The 20,725-nt window shown below is 50.9% G+C and overlaps 1 protein-coding gene across 1 annotated transcript in view; it reads right to left on the bottom strand.

Moving 5' to 3' along the window:
- Nucleotides 1-20,725, bottom strand: part of SNTB2 (syntrophin beta 2) — a 34,033-nt gene that overhangs the window by 10,284 nt on the left and 3,024 nt on the right. The window contains exons 2-4 of the mRNA XM_061594719.1: nucleotides 7,833-8,046; nucleotides 2,512-2,722; nucleotides 1,040-1,182 (exon numbers count right to left, since the gene is read on the bottom strand). Of these exons, the coding sequence (XP_061450703.1) occupies nucleotides 1,040-1,182; nucleotides 2,512-2,722; nucleotides 7,833-8,046 (568 nt within the window). The remainder of the gene's footprint in view (nucleotides 1-1,039; nucleotides 1,183-2,511; nucleotides 2,723-7,832; nucleotides 8,047-20,725) is intronic.

Raw genomic sequence — 20,725 nt, 5'->3', positions numbered from 1 at the left:
TGCCAAGAGCTCCAGGTTCTGACCCTCAGAACTTTTTGGGAGACCTGTAAAGTCACATTATTTGGGCCACGTGCCAACGCGTGAAGTCTTTGCTTGGTGGGCATTTAGCCACTGTCGTGGTGTGAGCTTGTGACTAAGTACTCTCCAAGCCCTCTGGATGGGGCAGGCTGGAATCTAAACCAGCCTTGCACCTGGGCCACTACCAGCAGGTGCTCTGGTTGCTGCAGCTTTTTCCTAATCATGCCCAAGCTCTAGTTCCCAACCCTTGCATCTGTCTTGCCCGAGTTTTACTGGGTCAGCTAAAACCCTGGCATGTCTCTGGTCAGCATACAAATGCAGCAACTTCACAGTTGTATCGGACACTGTGTTTTTGTTTTGTTTTTTAGCAAGTTCCTAGACCTCATGATTGTGACGACACATAAGCATTGCCAAATGAAACTTCGGAAGGGAACAAATATATGCCAGTTTGCTTCAGTCCCGTAAACTTATTGAGAGTTGCAGAAGTTGCCACAGCTACTCACAGCCCATTCAAAAACACCCAGTTAAGTCTGTGTAACATCAACTTAATTTAAGCCATCCAAAACCAGCCTAGAGGCTCTAAGCATTTCTGGTTCATGCCATTAATTTCACTGGGTCTACTCTGAGCCTAATATTGGACGCACCCCAGGGAGATTCTGCCCTCAAGTCTAGGATTACGAACAGCCACTTGCCCAGTCACAAAACCCAAGATGTCCCCAGGCAACCAATGGGAATCTCTAAGGCAGAAAATACCACGCCCCCCCCACACTGCTCCTTCTCTCACCCCCCCATTTCTAGGTTGTCAATGAGCCACAATCAAAACAAAAGCAGGAGAAGGCAGAGAAGCAAACTTTGGTCAGCCAGTAAGTTTTGTGCATTTGTTTCCAAGGCTGTTTGGAGTCCCCCCCCCATGGGCATCTAAGCTTCCTCCCTCAAGGGAACCCCAGTTTACGGACTAGCTGCCCCACAACCTCCCCCTTACCGTTTCACATGATTCTGCCCCCCGACACACACACAGTACCTGGTGGCCACAAGCGGGTAGCTGTGGCAGGGGGATGCCCAGGCATCTCTTGTCCATGGCATGCTGTCATAGAGCAGCAAGTCCTTCTCCGTCATGGCCAAGAGGGCTGGGCACCACTGCTGTCGGCCTCCGTCCAGCCGGGCCTGCAGGGAGCCAAGAGAAAGAAGCCTGTCAGGAGGCAGCCTCCACAGCCACAGCAAGCAATTCGGGGCACGGGACGCGTATACGGGGGAGTCCTCCTGCAAGAAGCTGCCAAGGCACGCTGTGAGCAGGATGAGGGGAAGCTTTGCAGACCAGCTTTGCAGCCCTGTGGGAAGCAGACATTTTGCTGCATTTTGGACCAGTTGACGTTTCCACGTTGTCTTCAAGGGCAGTCCCACATAGAGCGCATTGCAATAATCCAGCCTGGAAGTTACCAAGTCATGGAGTACAGTGGGCCAAGTTGACTCCGTCCAAAAGGGGCCAGAGCTGGTGAACCAGCTGGAGATGGAAAAAGCCATTCCTGGCCACCGAGGCCACCTGAGCCTCCAGCAACAAGTTTGAATCCAGGAGTATCCCCAAGCTGTGGACCTGATCCTTCCAGGGGAGCACAATCCCATCCAGGACAGGCCGTCTCCCCACCTCCTGGACATGAGAACTCTGGACATATTCTGTCTTTTCAGGATCCAGCCTCAGTTTATGACCCATATCCAGCCCATCACCACCTCCCTTAACACCTCTCCTGCTTCTCCTGATTCAGATGGAACAGAGAGACAGAGCTGGGTGTCACCCACATATTGGTGACACCTCACTCCAAATCTCCCGATGACAAACTCCCACCGGCCAGCAGAGCTGTATAATCACGGGGCTCACTAGAGAATGGCGATGCTGGCTGGGGCTGATGGGAGATGGGAATCCAAAGCATTGGGAGGACACCAAGTTGGCAAAGGCAACCCTAGAGCCTCCGAGGGACCAGGGCAGCACTGGGCCCACCTACTATGCAAAGAGCTGACACAGATGGTCTCGCATGGGTTAGCAAGCCTATCAGGGGAAACAGCACACACACAATATTGTAGCTGAACAAATGCAGCCACGCCAAGACAAGCGGGCCAGAGCACAGCAGCTTCCAGGCCCTTGTCAGCAGAAAGAGAAACATCCAGCGCTGCCTGAATACAGGATGGGAATTTTCCCACCAGAGGCAAAGAGTCTTCCCACCCCCAGGGCAAAGCATTTTCTAAAGCTCATTGCAGGACGAAGAGCGAATCGGCTCAGCCCAGGACTCTGGCCTCGTGCTGGGCAGGGAGAAGACTCTTTCCAGTCACAAGAAGCACTGACAGTAAGCTGCGTCGGAGAGTGCACTTTCCCTCACCAGCTGGCAAGCCGAGCCATCAATATCCCTCCCAAAGAGCTTTCTACCCTCTACTGCACTGAGCCAAGCAGCCACCGATCGCAGGCACGCCATGCCCTGCCTTGGCCCCTCCCCTCCCGCTCACCTGCTCCGCCAGCCACGCAACGTGCTTGACTTCCCTGCCGCTCCCTGGAGTGTTGCCGGCAGCCAGCATGGCATTGAGCTCAGCCAGGACGTGCGGGAGGAGCGCCGTGATGTTGGTGTGGATTGCCATGAACCAGGAGTGTGCCGTGGCTGTGTCCTTGCAGCGGAGGATGAGGGTGTTCCGGCTGTCAGGCGAGTGCAGCTCTATCAGCCTGTGCAGGAAGGAAGGGTGGAAGAAGGTGGGAAGAGCACCAGGAGAAACGGGCTGGGCTCCCTGTGGAATTCCCTCCCTTTGAAATATTAGACAGGCACCATCTTGGTTATCTTTTCGGAGCCTTTTGAAAACCTTCCTCTTTCAACAAGCCTTTTAAGTTGAGACCTATCCCAGTCTGCGTCTGTGTTGGAATTGCTTTTTAAGATGTTTTTAAACTTAAAAAATTTTTTTCAAAGCTTTTAAAAACATGTTTTTAAAGATTTTGTATTTTAGAGTCTGTAATCTATTATTTTAAAATGTTTTTAGTGATTTGCCAATCTGGGCTGCTACTGGGAGGAAGGGTGGGATATAAATAAATAAATAAATAAATAAATAAAAGGGGCTACTTCATGCTTGCTGAAGCACGGCGAAGAAGCCACATCCTGGCGAGGAGGCAGCAGGCTGGTTTCTCCTGACAACAGAATTAGGTGGAGTGTGGGCTTCCTCCACACTCCGCCTGCTGTTCTTGAGGGCAATCATCCTGCCCTGGCCCATCCCAAGGTGCACACCCGTCTGCACTGACAGATACTGAAGAGCACAGGCACCTGGCATCACTCTTGGTCCATCCCCCCACATGCACCTTTTCCCAGAAAGCATCTGAGACCTTAATTAATTAATTAATTAATATCCCGCCCTTCCTCCCAGGAGACCAGGGCGGCAAACAAGAGCACTAAAACACTTTAAAGCATTAAAAAGGACCTTAAAATACATTAAAACAAAACAACTTTAAAAACATGTTTTTAAAAAAGCTTTATGCTACTTTCGCTTGACAGTTGCTCTGCCCTCCTCTTGGCAGACCCTTTAGAGGCAGCCTCCACCCTGCAGCTGACCTGTGTCTTGACAGGCAAAGAAACCAAACCGGTGAGCCAGTTCTGCTAAACCTGTGACATGGCTGGAGAAGAATCTCTCTGCTCTCTGACCTGGCCCCTGAAAACATCTCCCCAGACCAAGCAGGGAGATGAGAGGGGGACCCCAATAGTGAGCCCTCCCCCCTCATCCCAGGGCCTGTGTGTTTTTGAGTTAGTCTGATCTAGGAGCTGGAAAGAGAGAGAGAGGGGCTTACTCTCTTTGCTGCATCCCAAGCTATAGTTTTGGGGACTCCCCTAGAAACCTAATTGAGAAGCAAGATCTGTTGGCATGTTGACGCTGTGAGCACCTTCTGCCTTATGCTCAGATTGTTTACATATGTAAATAAAATCATATATCCTAAAGACACCACAGTCTCCAGTCACCTTCACTCCAAGGAAACCGAACCTGGGTAAGCGCTTGAACCCCTCAGAGATTGGGGTGTGCGCAATGACAGTTTAATGTGGTTCACACACAACCCCCCCCTCCAGGAAAAAGTGAATCCATTCAAAAGTGAATCACTGATTATTCAGCCCACAGAATCCAGCCTTTCTTGGTGCAGAAAACACATCCTTGGTCTGCAGGCCTTGCAGCTTAAACTACTTTACTGTGCACACCTCAAGAGGAACAAATATCAGGATTGAGAAGCTACGGCCTTTCTCTAGATGCAGTGAGAATACAGCTCCCAACAGCCTCAGCCAGCATGCCCAATGGGCAGGGAGTTGTAGCCCATCTGAAGGAAGGCCACAGGCGCCACATAACTCTCCAGTTAAAAAGGAGCTGCTCTTCTGTTCTGCCTGCCACCCGTCCTGCAGTGCCCTCCTCTCCTCACAGCCAGCACAACGCGGTTGTCATCTGTCAGGCAGATCTGAGGTAAGCCAGGACCATGCTGTAGGAGTGTCAGAGACGAGCCTCGCTCCAAGGCTGGAGGCTCTGAATCAAGTTGGTTTTTTGTACCCCCAGGGAACATCCAAGCGGCCCAGAGTCTGCAGAGTGGCTGGCTGCTTTGCAGAAGAGCCTCTTCGTGGAACCCGAGAGTTTTGACCGGCTGCTCAGTGTGAAGTGCTGCCCACATCTGGCCAAGGCTCAAGCACCAACAGGAAGCAACCTGCCCAGCTGGCAGAGACTCATGTCAGGCAGAAACTGTTGAGGAAGGTTTCCATACAGGTAGGTGCTGCAAGCTGCCACCTGCCTCCTTTTACAGCACTTCACCGCCATCAGGTAACAGCAGCAGGAAGGCTATTGTCCCCAAGGAAGTATTTCTGGAACCCCAGCCCTAGCAGCTATGAGAGCACTAGGAAAGGTCCTCAAATGCAAAGATGTATCACTGCACACTAAAGTCAGGATCATTCAGACCATGGTATTCCCGATCTCCATGTATGGATGTGAAAATTGAACAGTGAAAAAAGTGGATAAGAGAAAAATCAACTCATTTGAAATGTGGTCTTGGAGGAAAGCTTTGCGGGTACCATGGACCGAGAAAAAGTCAAATAATTGGGTGTCAGAACAAATTAAACCAGAACTGTCACTAGGAGCTAAAATGATGAAACTGAGGTTATCCTACTTTGGACACATAACGAGAAGACATGATTCACTAGAAAAGACAATAATGCTGGGAAGAACAGAAGGGAGTAGAAAAAGAGGAAGGCCAAACAAGAGATGGATTGATTCCATAAACGAAGCCACAGACCTGAACTTAGAAGATCTGAACGGTGGTTCATGACAGATGCTCTTGGAGGTCACTGATTCATAGGGTAGCCATAAGTCGTAGTCGACTTGAAGGCACATAACAACAAAGCCCTGGAAACCTGCTTTCCCCCATCACCCTTGGGCCCAAACACTGCTGAATCTCTTCTTTCTGAGCAGTCGGTGAGCTGCTGTTCTGAGCCGCCTTTGCCCTCTTCCTGAGCCAAGGGGCTGTAGGCTTCAACTAATGCTGCCTTTTAACCAGCATCAAGAGCAGGAAGGTGTGGCGCGCCCCAGCAGAGGGTGCAGAAGTACAATATGGCACAGAAGAATGTGTGGGCCTGCCGGGCCTGAATAGTCCAGCAACTTCTGGAGGACACCAGTTTGGGAAAGGCTGATATACAATAATTAGGGCCAATTCTGCGGAGCCTAAAGATTGAGCTGCAACACCATCACTCCAAGTGCTAATCGGCCGTGAATTCTGCACATCCCAGTGAAATGTATTTGACGCTTTGCATTTAAATTTTGTATTTTAGGGCTGAAACACACACATGCACGCCAGCAAGTCAGCTCACAGAAACAAAATAAAACAAATTTCTTCTTTTATGTATTGCTTTCTTCTCATCTTAAGGTTCTTTTGTGAGCTAAAGTGAATGTCCTCCTGGCCTGAAAAGTGGGGAAACAAACAAGACATCTACTGTGGATTTTACAAGGATCTGGAGGCCCACCTATAACAACCAGGCGCTGAACAGTGGCAGCAACAGAAGGATGGGGCCCACACTGAGGTTTAACAAAGGGGGGGGGCACTGGGAGCAAACCCACAATTTGCTTCTTGCTTTCCAGAACACAACTGAGCTCACAGCCCTTTCACACACACAAAAACCCTCTTCCCCTCCCTCCAGTTTTTCAACCTCTCATTGGTTTATCAGCCTACTTCACAAGAGAAAAATCCTTTTTTGTTGCTGTTAAAAAAGGGAATCAGAAACATTTTTCCATCCACTTTAAATCACCCAAAGACCTTGACCGCCTTTTCAGCTGACTCTGGCAATAAAGGAACAAAAATAAGAACCTCCAGGTGAGCAACTTGTGGTGGTGCAGGGGTGGAGAGGTTTGCAGAAATGTAATAGCAGCCTTCCCCGCAGAGGGAGAAATGTCATCTGGCTTCCTGGGTCTGTCCTGAGCAGGGTTTCCTTTACCACTCTGAAGACAACCTGCAGTCGGCACAGATCTTTTTCTGGACTGCAAAAAGGGCGCAGAGGGGACCTGGAAGGCAGGCCGGCCGGCCTCAGAGGGAGTTAGGGAAGTGGCACAGCGTGGAGGTCTTTGGCAAGGAGGCCAAGGGCCAGGAGTTTCCTGCAACTCGACGGGCAAATGAATCAGGAGCCTGCAATCTCCCTTCCCCCCTCCGCTCGGCCCGCTCTCCAGCTGCAAGAGCTGTCCCAGCCAGCTGAAACTCAACACGCAGCAAAGGAAGGAGAGGATGAGCTGACACTTCCTCCACAGTTTGTCCCTGTGTGGCTCTGGCCCAAATTTCATCCCCCCTCCCTGGAAGGAAGCCAGCATGCAGATTAGGGCTGCATCCTGCCAACGCCCAAAGCAAGCACAGCCTGAACCGTCAGCAGCGACAAGCTGGGACAGCTTGAGGTAAGTAATGTGAGCTCAGGCTCAAGGCTCCTCCAGGCCACCACTCTGCCCCCCCCCCCAGCAACCAGCCAGAGGCCTCTGGGAACCCATCAGGGGGGCACGACGGCATCTGCCAATCAGAGGCACACACCCTGGAACAGGAGGGCTCTTTTCCAGCCTGGCAGCCACTGGCACTGCCATCTCCCCAGTGAAGTCGCTGGCCCAGGGCCACTCTTCCTCTGTGGAGAGGCGAAGCTTTCCTAATTACCACAGACCTTCCTGCCTGGTTTGCTTTCTACCCTGGCAGGCTAAGAATCCAAGGCAGCCCCCCGACCGGGACAGGATTGCCTGATGGCGCAGGAGTGGAGCCTTTCCTGCCACTGAAGAGAAGCTGTGCCAACCTCAAGATCTCCTTGCTGGCCCCCACTACCAAAGCCACACAGGGGCATCTCCTCCATGGAAATCTGGCAGCCCAACCTGCTCCCCCCTTCCCCGTCCCACAAGTACGCAGCCCTCCTGGCTTGTAAAACAGAAACCAGAACACGCAACGTTTCTGGAAATCTGCACAACCCATTCTGAGCAGCATAGCACACGCATTTTTCTTGTCAAAAAGAGAGGCAGGAGCACACTCCTCAGCCCCCCCCCCGTTCTCAGAGTATGGCTGTGGTGCTCAGCAGTGTGGGATGGCAAGAAAGCCAGAGCTGTCCCCTGCTACCGCAAGCACCCCTCTTCCACAGCTGCCAAACCACACAGGTGGTCCTGCAGGCACAGGGCCTGGGGAGTGAAGGGCTTCTGGGTGTCTTCCAACTCATGCTGCTAGTCCTCCATGAAAACAAAAAAAGCAAAGGAAAACATCAAACACACACACCGCCCTGTTGCAACCTGAGATGCCTCCCTCCATCATTTTGGCTCACCTGTTCTCCAGATCTGGCATGCACAGGTTCCTCGCAACGTAACACATCTTCAAGGGGATCACCTTACGGTCCTTGGCAGGGCTGTGGTGCTTTGGGGAGCCGGAATCTTCGCTGCCACTAAGGCTGGGCGACTGAGGAGCTACCCCGTCCCAAGGCAGGTCTGACACAAGCGACAGCTTCTTGATGTAAGGAGTGGCTTCCCGCATGTGCTTCACTAGGAGCAAAAAGAAAACAGAGGGCAGATGCGTTAGCCTACATGGAGAGCGGCGCAGAGGGCTCCCCACAGCAGCAGGGATGAGGTTCACTCTGATCATCATCCACAAAATACACCAATGGAAAGGACAGGGAAGCAGCGCAGCATCCCACAACTGGGACACTGTCACCCGGCCAATTGAGGGTGCTCAGCTGAGGCTGGCTGGCTGGCTTTTTGAGAGGTCCATTTCCTTTTGCTATTTTGTCTACAGGCTCCTTAGGAAAAGTTGCAAACACATTTATTCCACAGGAAAAGATGCACAGATGGAACAGGATGAGTCACAGGAAAACTCTCACTGGCAACACGGAAGGGATGAGAAAGGCTCGTCTTTGGCCTGACAAAGCCCAGTGCTCTCCAAACCCTCAAGGGCCCATTTGGGAAACTCCCATGTTGGTGAGGATGTGGGGAATAAGACAAACAGGTGGAAGGTCCCTCTATTCCAGAGTTATGTCTTCCTTAGATTTATAAGAGCTCAGGGCAACATGCGTGGATGGGGCTAGTCCACCTCCTTTATGCCAACAATCATGTGAGGTAGGCTAGGCTGGAGTGCATGCGACTGGCCCAAGGTCACCCACTTAGGCTTCCAGCCCCTACAGAGATCCAAATCAAGGTCCTCCCCTGCTGCATCAAGTCCAATACTCTAACCACTTGCACGACACTTGCTCGCACTGGGTTCTTAGGCGACCCACCACCCCACGGAGCAGCTGCTGTGCTTCAAGCTTAATGCAAAAGCCAACGGGAGATTGTGCAGTGTTGCCAGGGGAGGCACTTTAGATCCCCTCTGAAACCCACAACAGCACCAGCCTGACGCAGAAGAGCTATGCAATGCTTGAACTGTTCTGGAAACAAATCTCTCTGAATACCAGGTGGCTTTACTGGGTCTGCCTGTTGCTTTCCAGGATACCTGATGCATCTGAGATATCCCCTCCTTGTGGTGGGTCATTTCTGAGCATCTCTGTTGCCCCCCCCCCAAAGACAGACTTGTGCAGCCTTTGTTAATTAAGAGGCATTTGTGCTGAGTTGCGGATGAGGCTTCCTACCTGCTCTGCAAGGGTCACGTGTCATGTTCTAGCCAGAGGAAGGCAAGCACCAACCCAGCACGGTGCACATGCTTTGCCCTGTTGCTTTCAGGAGAGGGTTACAGCAAGGAGGCTCCGTGCTGCCAGTCCCTGCTCGTGAGGATGTGCCCTTTCCTCAAGAACAAGGCAGGGAGCGCCGAGCCCTGAGAAGCAAAACTAAAAGCCACAGGGAGCCTCAACGTCTGGGCATAAGCGTGCCACAGAGACAAGCTGGTGCTTTCAGGCTGTGGGCCAAGGTCCTGGGGTCTTTACCAAAGGCTGGCCCAGACCGCCCCACAACAAACAGGGGCTGAAAATGGTCTCCCCCCTGCTGTGCATAATTCTGTCCAGTGAGATTTAGCAACACAATTCGCTGAGGCAGCCGCTTTTGGGGGAGGGTTTGCAGCTTCCCCTCTGGAAATCCAAAGTGAAGTTCAACACTGGTCATGTGTCATCTGCTAAGAAAGAAACACAACGCAGCTGAGCGATGGCGCTCTTTCAAACTATCTGCTCGCTTGCCAAAGGGAGGAGGAGGCAGTAGTTCATTACTGGGGAGAGCAGAGCCCTCGAGAGGACACCTCAAGCCCAAACCAAAGGCATCCAGTGCGCCATTCCAGAGCAGCCTCCACCAACCTGCTGCCCTCCCTTTGTTTTGGACTGCAACTCCCAGCAGCTGCAGCCAGCATGGTGTTGGAGCTGATGGAACCTAATAGTCCAAAGCATCTGGAGGGCACCAGGTTGGAGAAGGCTGCTCTTAAGATCAGGCGTTGCTGGCTGCCTCTTCAACCGGCAGCGTGCATCTCCAGAGCAGCCGGCTGAGTGGCCTGCTCCAGCCGAAGCAGGATCAGAAACCCAAGGCAGCTTGAAAAATCAGGCCATGTATGTTTGTAGTTGCTAGGAAATACAAAAGGGAGTAGAAAAAGAGGAAGGCCAAACAAGAGATGGATTGACTCCATAAAGGGAGCCACAGACCTGAACTTACAAGATCTGAACAGGGTGGTTCATGACAGATGCTACTGGAGGTCGCTGATTCATAAGGTCGCCATACATCATAATCGACTTGAAGGCACATAACAACGTTTTTAGTTAGAAGCTGAAAAAGAAGGGAACGTCTTCTACCATCCATGAGAATGAGTGGTGCCTGGCCTCCCTCTCTCATCTCCTCCTGTTCAAGACCATCAATTCTCCCCCCCCCCGACTTGCTGGGATTTGGGGTCAGGATGGACCAACCCTTTGCAGGCCATCTGGCTATCTTATCAGGCAAGCAGCCGCGCTGGTGGAGGAACTTCTAGCCACCCTCCCCAGGTCAAAATCTGGGCTGCTCACCACAGCCACAAAGCTTTCAGCAGCTGCTTCCCAGAAACCACTAACTCTCCATTATATAGTACACTGTGATTACCCAATTCTGGACAAGCTTTGCTTGGATTTCTGCTCTTTTTAACAAAGGAAGCCACTTAGATAAGGTTTGCTCTAAGCAGCTGGTATAGCTCAGTGGGGAGGAAAGCCTGGCTGGGAATCCAGAGTCTGTGAGTTCAAATCCCCACTCGTGTCTCCTGGGCGTCAAGGGCCAGCCAAAGATCACCCCACCGTAAGTGGCTCAGGGGTTGTGTGCCCTGCCACCTGTGCAGCCATGGGCAAGCTGCAGAGTCCCAAGCAGCCCAGTTGCCCCCCAGCTGGCAGTTGGGACAAGGAAGGGGCTGGCTTGTGCAGCTGTGGCAAGCTGAGCAGGCCCTGGCAAGCTGAAGAGGCCCTAGCCAGCTGGGGAGGACTAGCCTCAGACGGAGGCAATGGGAAACCCACTCTGAATACCACTTACCATGAAATCCCTATTCATAGGGTCGCCATAAGTCGGGATCGACTTGAAGGCAGTCCATTTCATTTTCAAGGTTTGCTCATCAAGGCCAGTTCTGACTGCTCCATTTGGAAGCAGCTCTGCAAGGGTCCAGGCAGATAAGGGTCATCTCTGGTGCCTGCCACCCAATCCCTTTTAAACTGGAGGTGTTGGAAGCTGAACCTGGGGCATCCTACCACTGAGCTACGGCCTGGCTTGGGCTACAAGAGTTGGCCAGATCCCCTTCTCCCGCTGTAACAGATCTACCATGTCCATTCCAAGTACATAGGCCAGGTTCCCCAGCTTGCCCACGTAGTTGGGCACATGATGCTGACAGAAAGAGCCCCCAAAATCCAATCTTCCCCATAGCCTGGTGCCCACCAGCCCGAGCCAGCACAGCACAATAAAGGGGGGGGCACAGGACACCTACTCCCCACCTCAGCATCATCCCAACAGGGGTCTCTGCAGAGCAATTTCACAGATACTTCCACATGTCTCTGCAGTCCAGCATCACAACTAGAGCATGCCCCTTCCATGTAGAAAGAGCCACGGAGGGGGGCCCTCAGGGGGTCCTATGCACGGCCTTTGGGACAGCTGCTGTGCAACACTGCCCTGCTCAAAGACAGTGCTGGCAGGAGGCCTCTCCAGAGAAAGCAGCAAGGGAGACTCGGGGGGGGGGGGAGAGAAAGCCCTCCCCTGGGTCACATTCTAGAGCAGCCTTTGCCAACCTAGTGCCCTGGGTGTTTGGAACTACCCCTCCCGTCAGACCTGGCCAACAGGTTGGCAAAGGCAGGCGCATCACAAGCCTGACACCACTCACCCCGAGCCCAGCGAAAGGGCAGCACCTGCTCCTGCACCCGGCGTTTTCCAACTAGGGCTCTCCTGGCACTCTCCGCAGGCTGCTTTAGCAGAGATTTCTTGGCCCAGCTGGCCCTGATCCCAAAGCTTCTCCCAAATAAGGGAGGAGAACAAGCGCGTCTTTTCAAGGCCACAGAGTGGACAGCAGAAACCATTTGCCTGCAGCACTCAGACCAGTCCCTTCATGCTAATAAACGAGAACTTCCTGCCCCCTCCCGCTGCTCTGCCCTGTCTCCATGCTGGATAGAGGCACCCTGGAATGGACCCTGCACAGGAAAAGGGGTCCACACGCTGCCCCCTCCTTGCAAGAACAGTGCCATGAAACCAGATATTCCAGACTACAACTCCCATCAGCCCCAGTTAGCACAGCTGCATTGCCTAATCCTGTGTGACTGCACTGGCTGGGGCTGATGGGAGTTGTAGTCCCATCAGGTTGCGGGAGGTTGCATTAAACTATAAAAAGGGGATCCTGGCGGGGGGAGGAAGAAAAGGACCAACAGCACTGATTCCCCCCCCCAAAAAAAGAGAAGCTCATGACGTACTCCTGTAGAAAGTAGATATTTTGAAAAGGATTCCAGATTGCGATACTGTGAATCTTGAAGCACTGAGTGTTAGCAACCACTAAAGCCACCGAAAGCATCTAAACATCAACTTTCACATGTGCATCAAAATGTGTGCTCTTAAGGCACTGCACAGAACTAACAGTGCGAGTCTTTTACTGTAGATTGGCCATAGACCTTTACAATATTATTAAACTCATTTAAAATACTAGAAGAAATAAATATAAGATAAATATCCCACTTAATATTTATTATTTATTTTATTTATTAATTATATTTCTATACCGCCCAATAGCCGTAGCTCTCTGGGCGGTGCACAACATAAAAACATCCAATATACAAGTAAAAACATATTATCAGCATAATAACATCATTACAACTGTTAAAACAATCATATTAAAAGTTCTAAATTTTCCAAGTAACAAGAATGCAACCTCTTCGCTGCTAGAACAAACTGAGCCACTCTGTATGAGATATACAGTACACATTTTTGTCCTCTAATAAAGAAAGTACAAACATTCTGTGGAAATTGATCTGAAAATAGCTGCATAATGGGAGACAGGACTTCCCTCTGGGATCTTAATGCAAACAAATCTCATTTAAGAACGTTAACATCTTTTGAAGAAGAGTGCCTGTGGGACATAATAAACAGGCTCTGTGCATTAAACAAGAGTTGAAGAAAACTCTCTAAACCTGACTATTCTTAATTTTTTACAGTGATAAGATGAGTAAGACAACGAAGTTCTACAAATGGGAAGCCAGAGTTGGAAAATATATAATGAAATATATCATGAAAAGAAAAGCAACAGAGGGCAGAAGAAGGTCCCCGCTACTGAGTCGGACCTTTGCTCCGTCTAGCTCAGTTCTGTCTACCCTGAGTGGCAGTGCTCTCCAGGGACTCAGGCAGCCCTACCTGGAGACGCAGGGGACTGAACAGGGGGCCTCCTGCCACTGAGCCAATGCCCTGCCCCCCCCTTTAATTATCTATAAAAATAAATTATTTCCTGGCAGGCAAGAAGTCTGTTTAAAAAAAATCCTTCAGTGAAGAAAGGTATCTGCTTTACTCAGCCACTTGTGTCCTCCAGAGTCTCTATGGACACAGGTAACACAAGCAGGAAACCAGTCACTGAGATGCTGCTCAAAATTGGCTGGGGCAACACCTCGGAAGGCCACGTCTTGCCCCTTCCCACACATCACAGCACTTTTTGATGGGCCTCCAGTACAAATCTGGCAAAAGGAAATGCCACCTTCGTTTTCCTTTGCAAACGTAAAATGACCCCTCTTAAAAGTACGAGAGAACAAGCTGCACATAGCTGGGATCAGCTTGCAGCCTGAATAAGCATGAGCGCCAGAAGTCTGGCTGACCCCCACGGCGGAAGCAAGTGGCTCCGTCTCTCCGCTCAGCAACGCCGCGCAAGACTGTTGGGCTGCTGCCCCAAATTCTCCCCTTCCGAACATCCAAAATCCCAACACATGCTGGAGGGAAACAGCTTGACACTATTGCTGGCTCTGCTGAGGCAGAATGCACAGAGCTGCCTTATGCCAGGGTCAGGATATTTGATCACCCCACACAGTCTTGCCTACTCTGACTGGCAGCAGCCTCCAGGGCGTCTGCCCCGTCACCTGCTCCCTTTCGTCTGCAGGTGGTGGGGGTGCAACCTGGCCCCTCTGCATGTGCTTCCCCATGCCACTGCAGCCTCTCCCCAGAAAGGTGCTGTGGAGAAATAGCTAGCCCTCCCCAGGTTCACTCCTCTAGGCAGGTCTCCCAACCTGGAGACGTTTCAGAGTGCAGCTCCTAGCCCCAGCCAGCATGGCTGTAACATACTGATGGAAGCTGTAGTCAAAGACATCTTGTCTTGAACAACCCCCATGCCTGCCCAAAGGCTCTTTCCTCCCAAAGGCAGACCCTGCATTTTCCCCGGAATACACAAGGACCAGGTTGTGACTGTTAAATTCCTGGCAGAAAGGAAATATCACCCTTTTTCTGGCCTGTCCTTCCTTTCCCACAAAAGACAAGCACTCCTAATCACTTTGGCTTTCAGCCTATGTGTGAATTCACACCAAACACTCCCAGCAGATAGATTTCTCTTATCTGCCAATCACGCCCCAACCTGGTATATAGATGGAGGGCACTGAGCATGTTGATGACTCCCATTTGTCCTCACTTGAAACCTCCGTAGGATAATACCTTGATCAAGGCCAAGCAGAACGCCACAAAGTACCGAGACGAAATGTCTGGTACTGCCATCGCTGCAATCCTCTCTTCTCTTCTCTAGCTGCAAGCACCATCTGAACAATCTACTAGTGAAATGCTTTCCAGCGCCAACCGAATTCCTTCCCAGGCCAAGAGGGAAGGGAATTCTGCAGAGCAGCCTTCCCCAACTTGGTGCCCTCGAGATGTTTTGGACTACAACTCCCATCAGTTGTGTTGGCTGGGATGATGGGAGTTGTAGTCCAAAACATCTCGAGCACACCAGGTTGAGCAAGGCTGCTCTGGAAAGTTAATTAAACACATTGTAGAATGAAGTGTGGGAGGATTCTATAACGTCCATAGTCGATATAACAGGTGCCAGGCCCAGTCCTTCAAAAGTTGTCAGTCAGTCTGCTATGGGTAGAGGCAAATGTCTATGGTTGATGCTACCAGGCCAGTCTAGAAGCCTTATAAAAGGCATCATGCACAAATGCTGAACTGGTTTGTTCAAATGACAGACCCATGAAGTAGCCAAAAAGTGGGGTGCTTCATGCATCCCCCCCACCCAACATATTGTTTAGCAACTGGAGCTTGCAAGGTTTCATGGAAGGCAACCTGTGTCCCAGTGGAGAGGAGAGGGCTTCTCTTCTTGCCTTCAGAGAGGCTCTAAAAAGCCCAGATGTTTAAGTGCTCTCAGTTCTAAACAGTCATGCCGATGCCAAGACCAAAGATGTTTTTAGCCCTAAAAGGGAAGAATGCAGAGCAAAAGTTTAAGGGCACAGGCTCCTGAGGAGCTCTGGCTTCAGCAAGGGTGTGTGACGGAGCGGCTCTCATCCTGCAACGCCTTGCAGCGGCAGATTCAGCTGGAAGATTTTAAGCCAAAAAAGCCACTGAACCAGCTGCAGACTTGCCTGCTCTGGAAAGCTTGCTCTTAAGTCGAATAGCAGACAAGCCCATTGCCAAATCGTAGCATCAAATACACGTACGGAAAGTTATAAAACGTTTTTCAGTCCAGGAACACCCAACTCCTCGCAACGAATTAAAACGAGGGAAAACAAACAGCAAGAGACAACACAACTGTTTACGTCCAGTTAGTAGCAATTGAAAGGAGCTATAAATGTCTCATTCACTCCCAACTCTTTTTCCAGCACAGCTCATGAAAGGCCCATTAAACAGCCGCTGAGCACGCCACGCTTTTTCCAGGCCTGTCTGGGCATAATAGACAATGCACGCTGCTAACGGAAAACAGGCCATGGCAACATTCGGAGCCCGTGAGGCAGAATCATTGCCTTTGTTTTGAGGCTGAGGGCTTTGGCTCTGGCATAGACTTTCCCACTGTCTTTGCAACAGGGAGGCGAAGAGTTTGCCCAGCTGCCTCCCCTTTGTGCTGGCACTTGCTCTCAACCTGCTGGGTGATGCCAGCTTGCTTAGCGTGGCCTGCAGACCTGCCGAGGGCCCCCTCAGTGCCTTCCTAATGCAAGGCAGAGGCAAGTTATTTTAAGGGGGAGGCCACAGGCCACACTTGGAACCTCCAAGCCCCTTCTGCTTCTCTTATCATAGAATCGTAGAATTGTAGAGTTGGAAGGGGCCTACAAGGCCATTGAGTCCAACCCCCTGCTCAATGCAGGAATCCAAATCAAAGCATTCCCGACAGATGGCTGCCTAGCTGCCTCTTGAATGTCTCCAGTGTTGGACAGCCCACTACCTCTCAAGGTAATCGGTTCCATTGTCGTATGGCTCTAATAGCTTCTTGCACCCCCCTTGCACCCCAAGCCGATGCACCACATTTTTTAAATAAAATACTGGCAAGCAGCATGATTCACAGAGGCTGCCCGCCCCCCAGGGCCAAAACAGGAGTGTTGCAGGAAAGTCCAGCACGGACTTCTCCTATGTTTAATTATGATGCTTTACACTTTAATGCGGCTGCAAGGGATGTTGAACCTTCCTCCTGACCCATGTTTTTTTCTGAGATCAGGATAGCACCTCCCTGCCCCGGGCCATAAGCAGCTCTTAGCTCCTCTGGCAATGAGGAGACATGATATGTACCTATAACAGGCCTGCATTTTGTCCCAGCAGACCCCCAAACAGCTGGGGTGGGGAACACTGACACAGGAAAGTAGTAATTTTTAAAACGGAAGATCCAGAGCATCAAGAATCCCAGCCATCTCTATCTCCTAGCTTACCTCTGATTTGCATGCCAACGTCCTACATCCCAGTGCCTAACCTTTGCTTTTGGCAGCCTCCCAGTTAGGGGGACCAGTGTGAAAAGGATGCCCAATGACCTCAGTTGTGGGCCATCCTAATCCAGCCCCCTCCATCAAGCACCACAATTTCTGAAGGCACCTCTGCACCCAAGCTCCAGTCACATACCTGCTGCCTCTCCAGAGTGTGATACTGTGAAGCCTCAGGGCGCAAAGCGGGCAAAGACAGTGGAAAGATCTTAGCTAAGGAGGGCACCATGTCCTGCGCATGCTGCTAAATCACTCGGCTCGTGCCTGCAGCTGCGGGCTTCCCCTTGCTATCTCTCTTGGCAGCCCCCTCCCCAGCCCATCCAGGCAGGCAGCAAGATGCAGGCTGGACTCTGGCAACAGAGGCAAGCCAACTGCAGGAGGCAGTATGTCAAAAAGCAAGAGTCAAGGAGGGCAGGGAGGCTGATCTGGTGAACCTGAGCTTCAGCAACGCCCCTGGCTCTCTTAGCAGGCAGCGCAAGGCTGGAGAGGGCCACGGCAGGGAGACTAAGCGTTTCATATTAGCCTCCTGGAGGCAGGCGGAAGGCTTAGCCTGGGATTACACATCTCCCCTCCGCCTTTAATCTGCTCCTCTCCTCGATGAGAATGGGTGGCTGAATGCAAGCCAGAGAACCTGGACTGGGGGCAGGGGAAGGAGTCCTCTGCGCACAGTCCAATCTGCAGAGAAAGCAGGTCTAGCAATGCTGCCTCAGCGGTTAAGATGAGCTACACAGATGGTCACCAGATGTGGACCCACCAGCGCACTTGCTCTCCAAGAAGGTCACAAAGTTAAACATTCCCTTCTTCACCAAAGCGTAAGGCTCCACGCCAGAGCAAAGGCTCCAGAGACTCAAGACCAATAGTTTCAGGAAATAGCTGTAGAACAGCTGACCGACTCCTCCAGCACCAGCAAAAAAAGTCCATTGTGAAGTATATTGGGGCTGAAATAGCAGAAGAGTTTTATTGCCCCCACCCCTGGAAAAACTTGGGAATACTGTAAAAAGTAAAACTTGATTATTCACTGCCAGAAGGCAAAATATGTAAATATCACCAGAGATTAAGAGCTAGGAACTTAAAGTAGCCTGAAGGGAGTGGCTGAATTTAGGGTTTGGAAGAATAGCAGGACAACTACTGAGGCACCCTGGAGGGAAAGCCTCCAAGACCAGAGCGCATGGAGTTGCACTCCTGAAACCTAATTAAGCAGAAAGTTAATGAGAACGGAGCAGCCCTACAGAAAAGGCCCTGGAGAAAATTCAGAATAGGAAAAAGGCAGATTTCAGGGTGCTGTTTGCAGGAAATGTGGCTTCCAGGCTGGAAAGGGGTCCCCAGCCCCAAGACCCTCTCCAAAGCTGGCTGGAAAGTGTCACTGATGGAAAGCAGCACAAATCTGTTTTCATGTGGATGGACACTGACACCGGCCCTGGGTTGCGACAGGAGGAAAGGGTTAATAAGTTTGTGGTCTTGGGTTGGTTGTAGCTGCACCCCCCCCCCCCGCCTTTAGGATCTCTGCCTTAGTCTCTCTCAGCCGTTTGCAACCAGACGGCTTTTGTGTGTCACCATTTTGGGTAAGATTTAAGATTGCCACAGCTCTTCCTCTTCTTCCCCCAATTTAGTTTTAGCCTGAGGGGTGTTAATTCAAATGAGGTTAAAGACAAACAACAAAAAAGAGCCTCTGCGCAGAGAAGCCTTCGGAACATTTCCCACAAATTCCTGCTTTTGCATGTTCCGGGGGGGGGGGGGAAGAAACCTACAGCATGGGGTGTCTCTGGAAGAAGCACAGCTTGTTCCAAGCCTACACACCCTTAAGCTGAGAAAATGGAAATGGCAGAGTAAGAATTTCTTGGAATTAAGCAAGAGTCTGGACAGCAGAAACACAGAAAGCCGCTGAAGCCCAGCGGAGCTGTGGACTGAGACGAGAGCTCTGATCTCCTTTCACCCTGATCAGAAGCCGTGCTCCTTGCAGAGAAGCGTCACCACCAACGTTATTGCAGTGTCAGTCTACATGGCGTCTTAACCAAGTACAAGAGGCAGGAACCTGTTGTTCTTCAAGGGGTTTATGATCTAAAATGACTACCGCAGCTGTTAAAAGAAAATAAAAACATGACTCAGCTACAGAGGGTGAGGATGGATGAAGGAGGCTTGGTTTGCACTTAATACTAAGCCATACTGTGGTGTCCAAACCTGAGCTTGCGTGTCAGCTCCCTCAGACAAACCACAAGGTGTAAACCCAACACCTGGGTTTCAGTTTGTGGTTGGCCTGGAGAAAGCTAAACTACAAGCCCAGGTTCTGATGGCACACTAAGCCAAACCATAGCTCAGCACAGCAGCAAAACCAAAGCACCAATAGTCTCCTCTGTCAGCTCATTCATGCTAACCCATGGCCTGGCTTAGCGTTGCACACAAACAGGGCTGTGTAGTTCACAGTCAGTGCGTTTGTACCTGAAGAGCAATAGCTGCCAATGCAATGTGAAAGCTTGCTTCAAGTCAGTGACAGATTTTGCTGCCTAGAATCTGGTTTGAGGTTTTCTGGTTGACTGGCCTTTGCGGTCTACAGCTCAAGAGCAACAGTTCTGAAAATTGGCTGTAACGGTTGTGCACAAGGGGACAATACACTTTCCTGTCCACAATGCAAGGAACACTCTTGCCCCACCCCAGGGCTCTAGAACGGGGCTCCTTGGTGCTGTACAAGTGCCAAGGACCAACATGGAGTGTGAATATCTGTAGGAGACGGAGCCAGGAAAAGAGGTCTGAACATAACCTTTGCAGGTCACACATGCACAAGCACCTTAATGGGGATGGACAGAGCACTCAGAGCTTCCCTGACCGCTGGAGGTAAGCCCACCAGGGCCAAGAAATGCAAGCTGCTTTGGAGATTGGCTGCGCCAGTTGGGCTACCCAAAACCTTGGTTGCTTGTTTGAATCTGAAATCTCAATGCTTGATCACTAGATTTCTTTATTATCATAATTATTAATGTATTTTGTCCTTCAACCAAAGGGTCGTTCGTATTAAAATACAGAAAACCAACAAAAGAACCATTAAACCAACAATATAAAATAAGTATCAAAACAAAACATCAAGACATCAAAAATTCAGACAATTCCAGCAGCGCTCTTTCTCTTACATCAGCCAAAGACATAAGCCTAGGAAGAGGGTGGGGAGGGAAATCATGTGTCTTAATCTGACACTTAAAAACAGTTAGCATAGGGGGTGGCTGGATCTCTGTGGAAAGGGTGTTCCACATCTGTGGTCCCAGAACACAGAAGGCCCTGCTTCTCCAAAGGGACATACATGGCCTGCCCGCCCCCTTGACAACCCAGTAATGTAAGTTAGGCTAAGGTAGTGACTGGCTCAGAGTAACCCAGAGAGCTTTAGGCCTGAGAGGGATTTGAAACTGGCTTCGCCTAGCCCTAGGCAGGCACCCAATTCCAGTAACCTTTGCAATGCAACCCATGCTACCAGCAAGCACGCTGTACACTCTGCCCTCCGCAGTGGGGCCTGAGGTCCCTGCCACTGGTGAAATGAAAGGCACAGATGTACAAGGAATGGTGACAGGAAAAAAGCACCACACTCTGACCCCCTCTGCAAAGACCTAAAGCTTGTGAGCAACCGACTCTCCCAGCAGCTGCTCCTTGATGAAGGGCCAGCCATGAAAGAGCAGAGCAGTCAAAAACACGCCTGTTTACCCTGGCACAGAAAGTGGCACCAGGACCTCCCATGGCTGATGCCGCCTGGCACAAGCCAACCCCCTCCCCTTCACATTCCCAAAATACACATTCCAAGTGGCAGAATCACACCTCGCTTAAAGAGGGTGCCTCTGCTGTCATTTCTTCTTCCCACTAAAGCTGTGTGATGATTAAAGGCACACTTTAAAAATATCCCCAGGTTTTCATGGTTATGTCCAGCCCACTGACTT

Source organism: Rhineura floridana, chromosome 13, assembly GCF_030035675.1.
Source record: "Rhineura floridana isolate rRhiFlo1 chromosome 13, rRhiFlo1.hap2, whole genome shotgun sequence".
In the NCBI taxonomy this organism is placed as follows: Eukaryota; Metazoa; Chordata; class Lepidosauria; order Squamata; family Rhineuridae; genus Rhineura; species Rhineura floridana.
The sequence above is the reverse complement of the archived record's forward strand: the minus strand, read 5'-3'. Positions and strand labels throughout refer to the sequence as shown.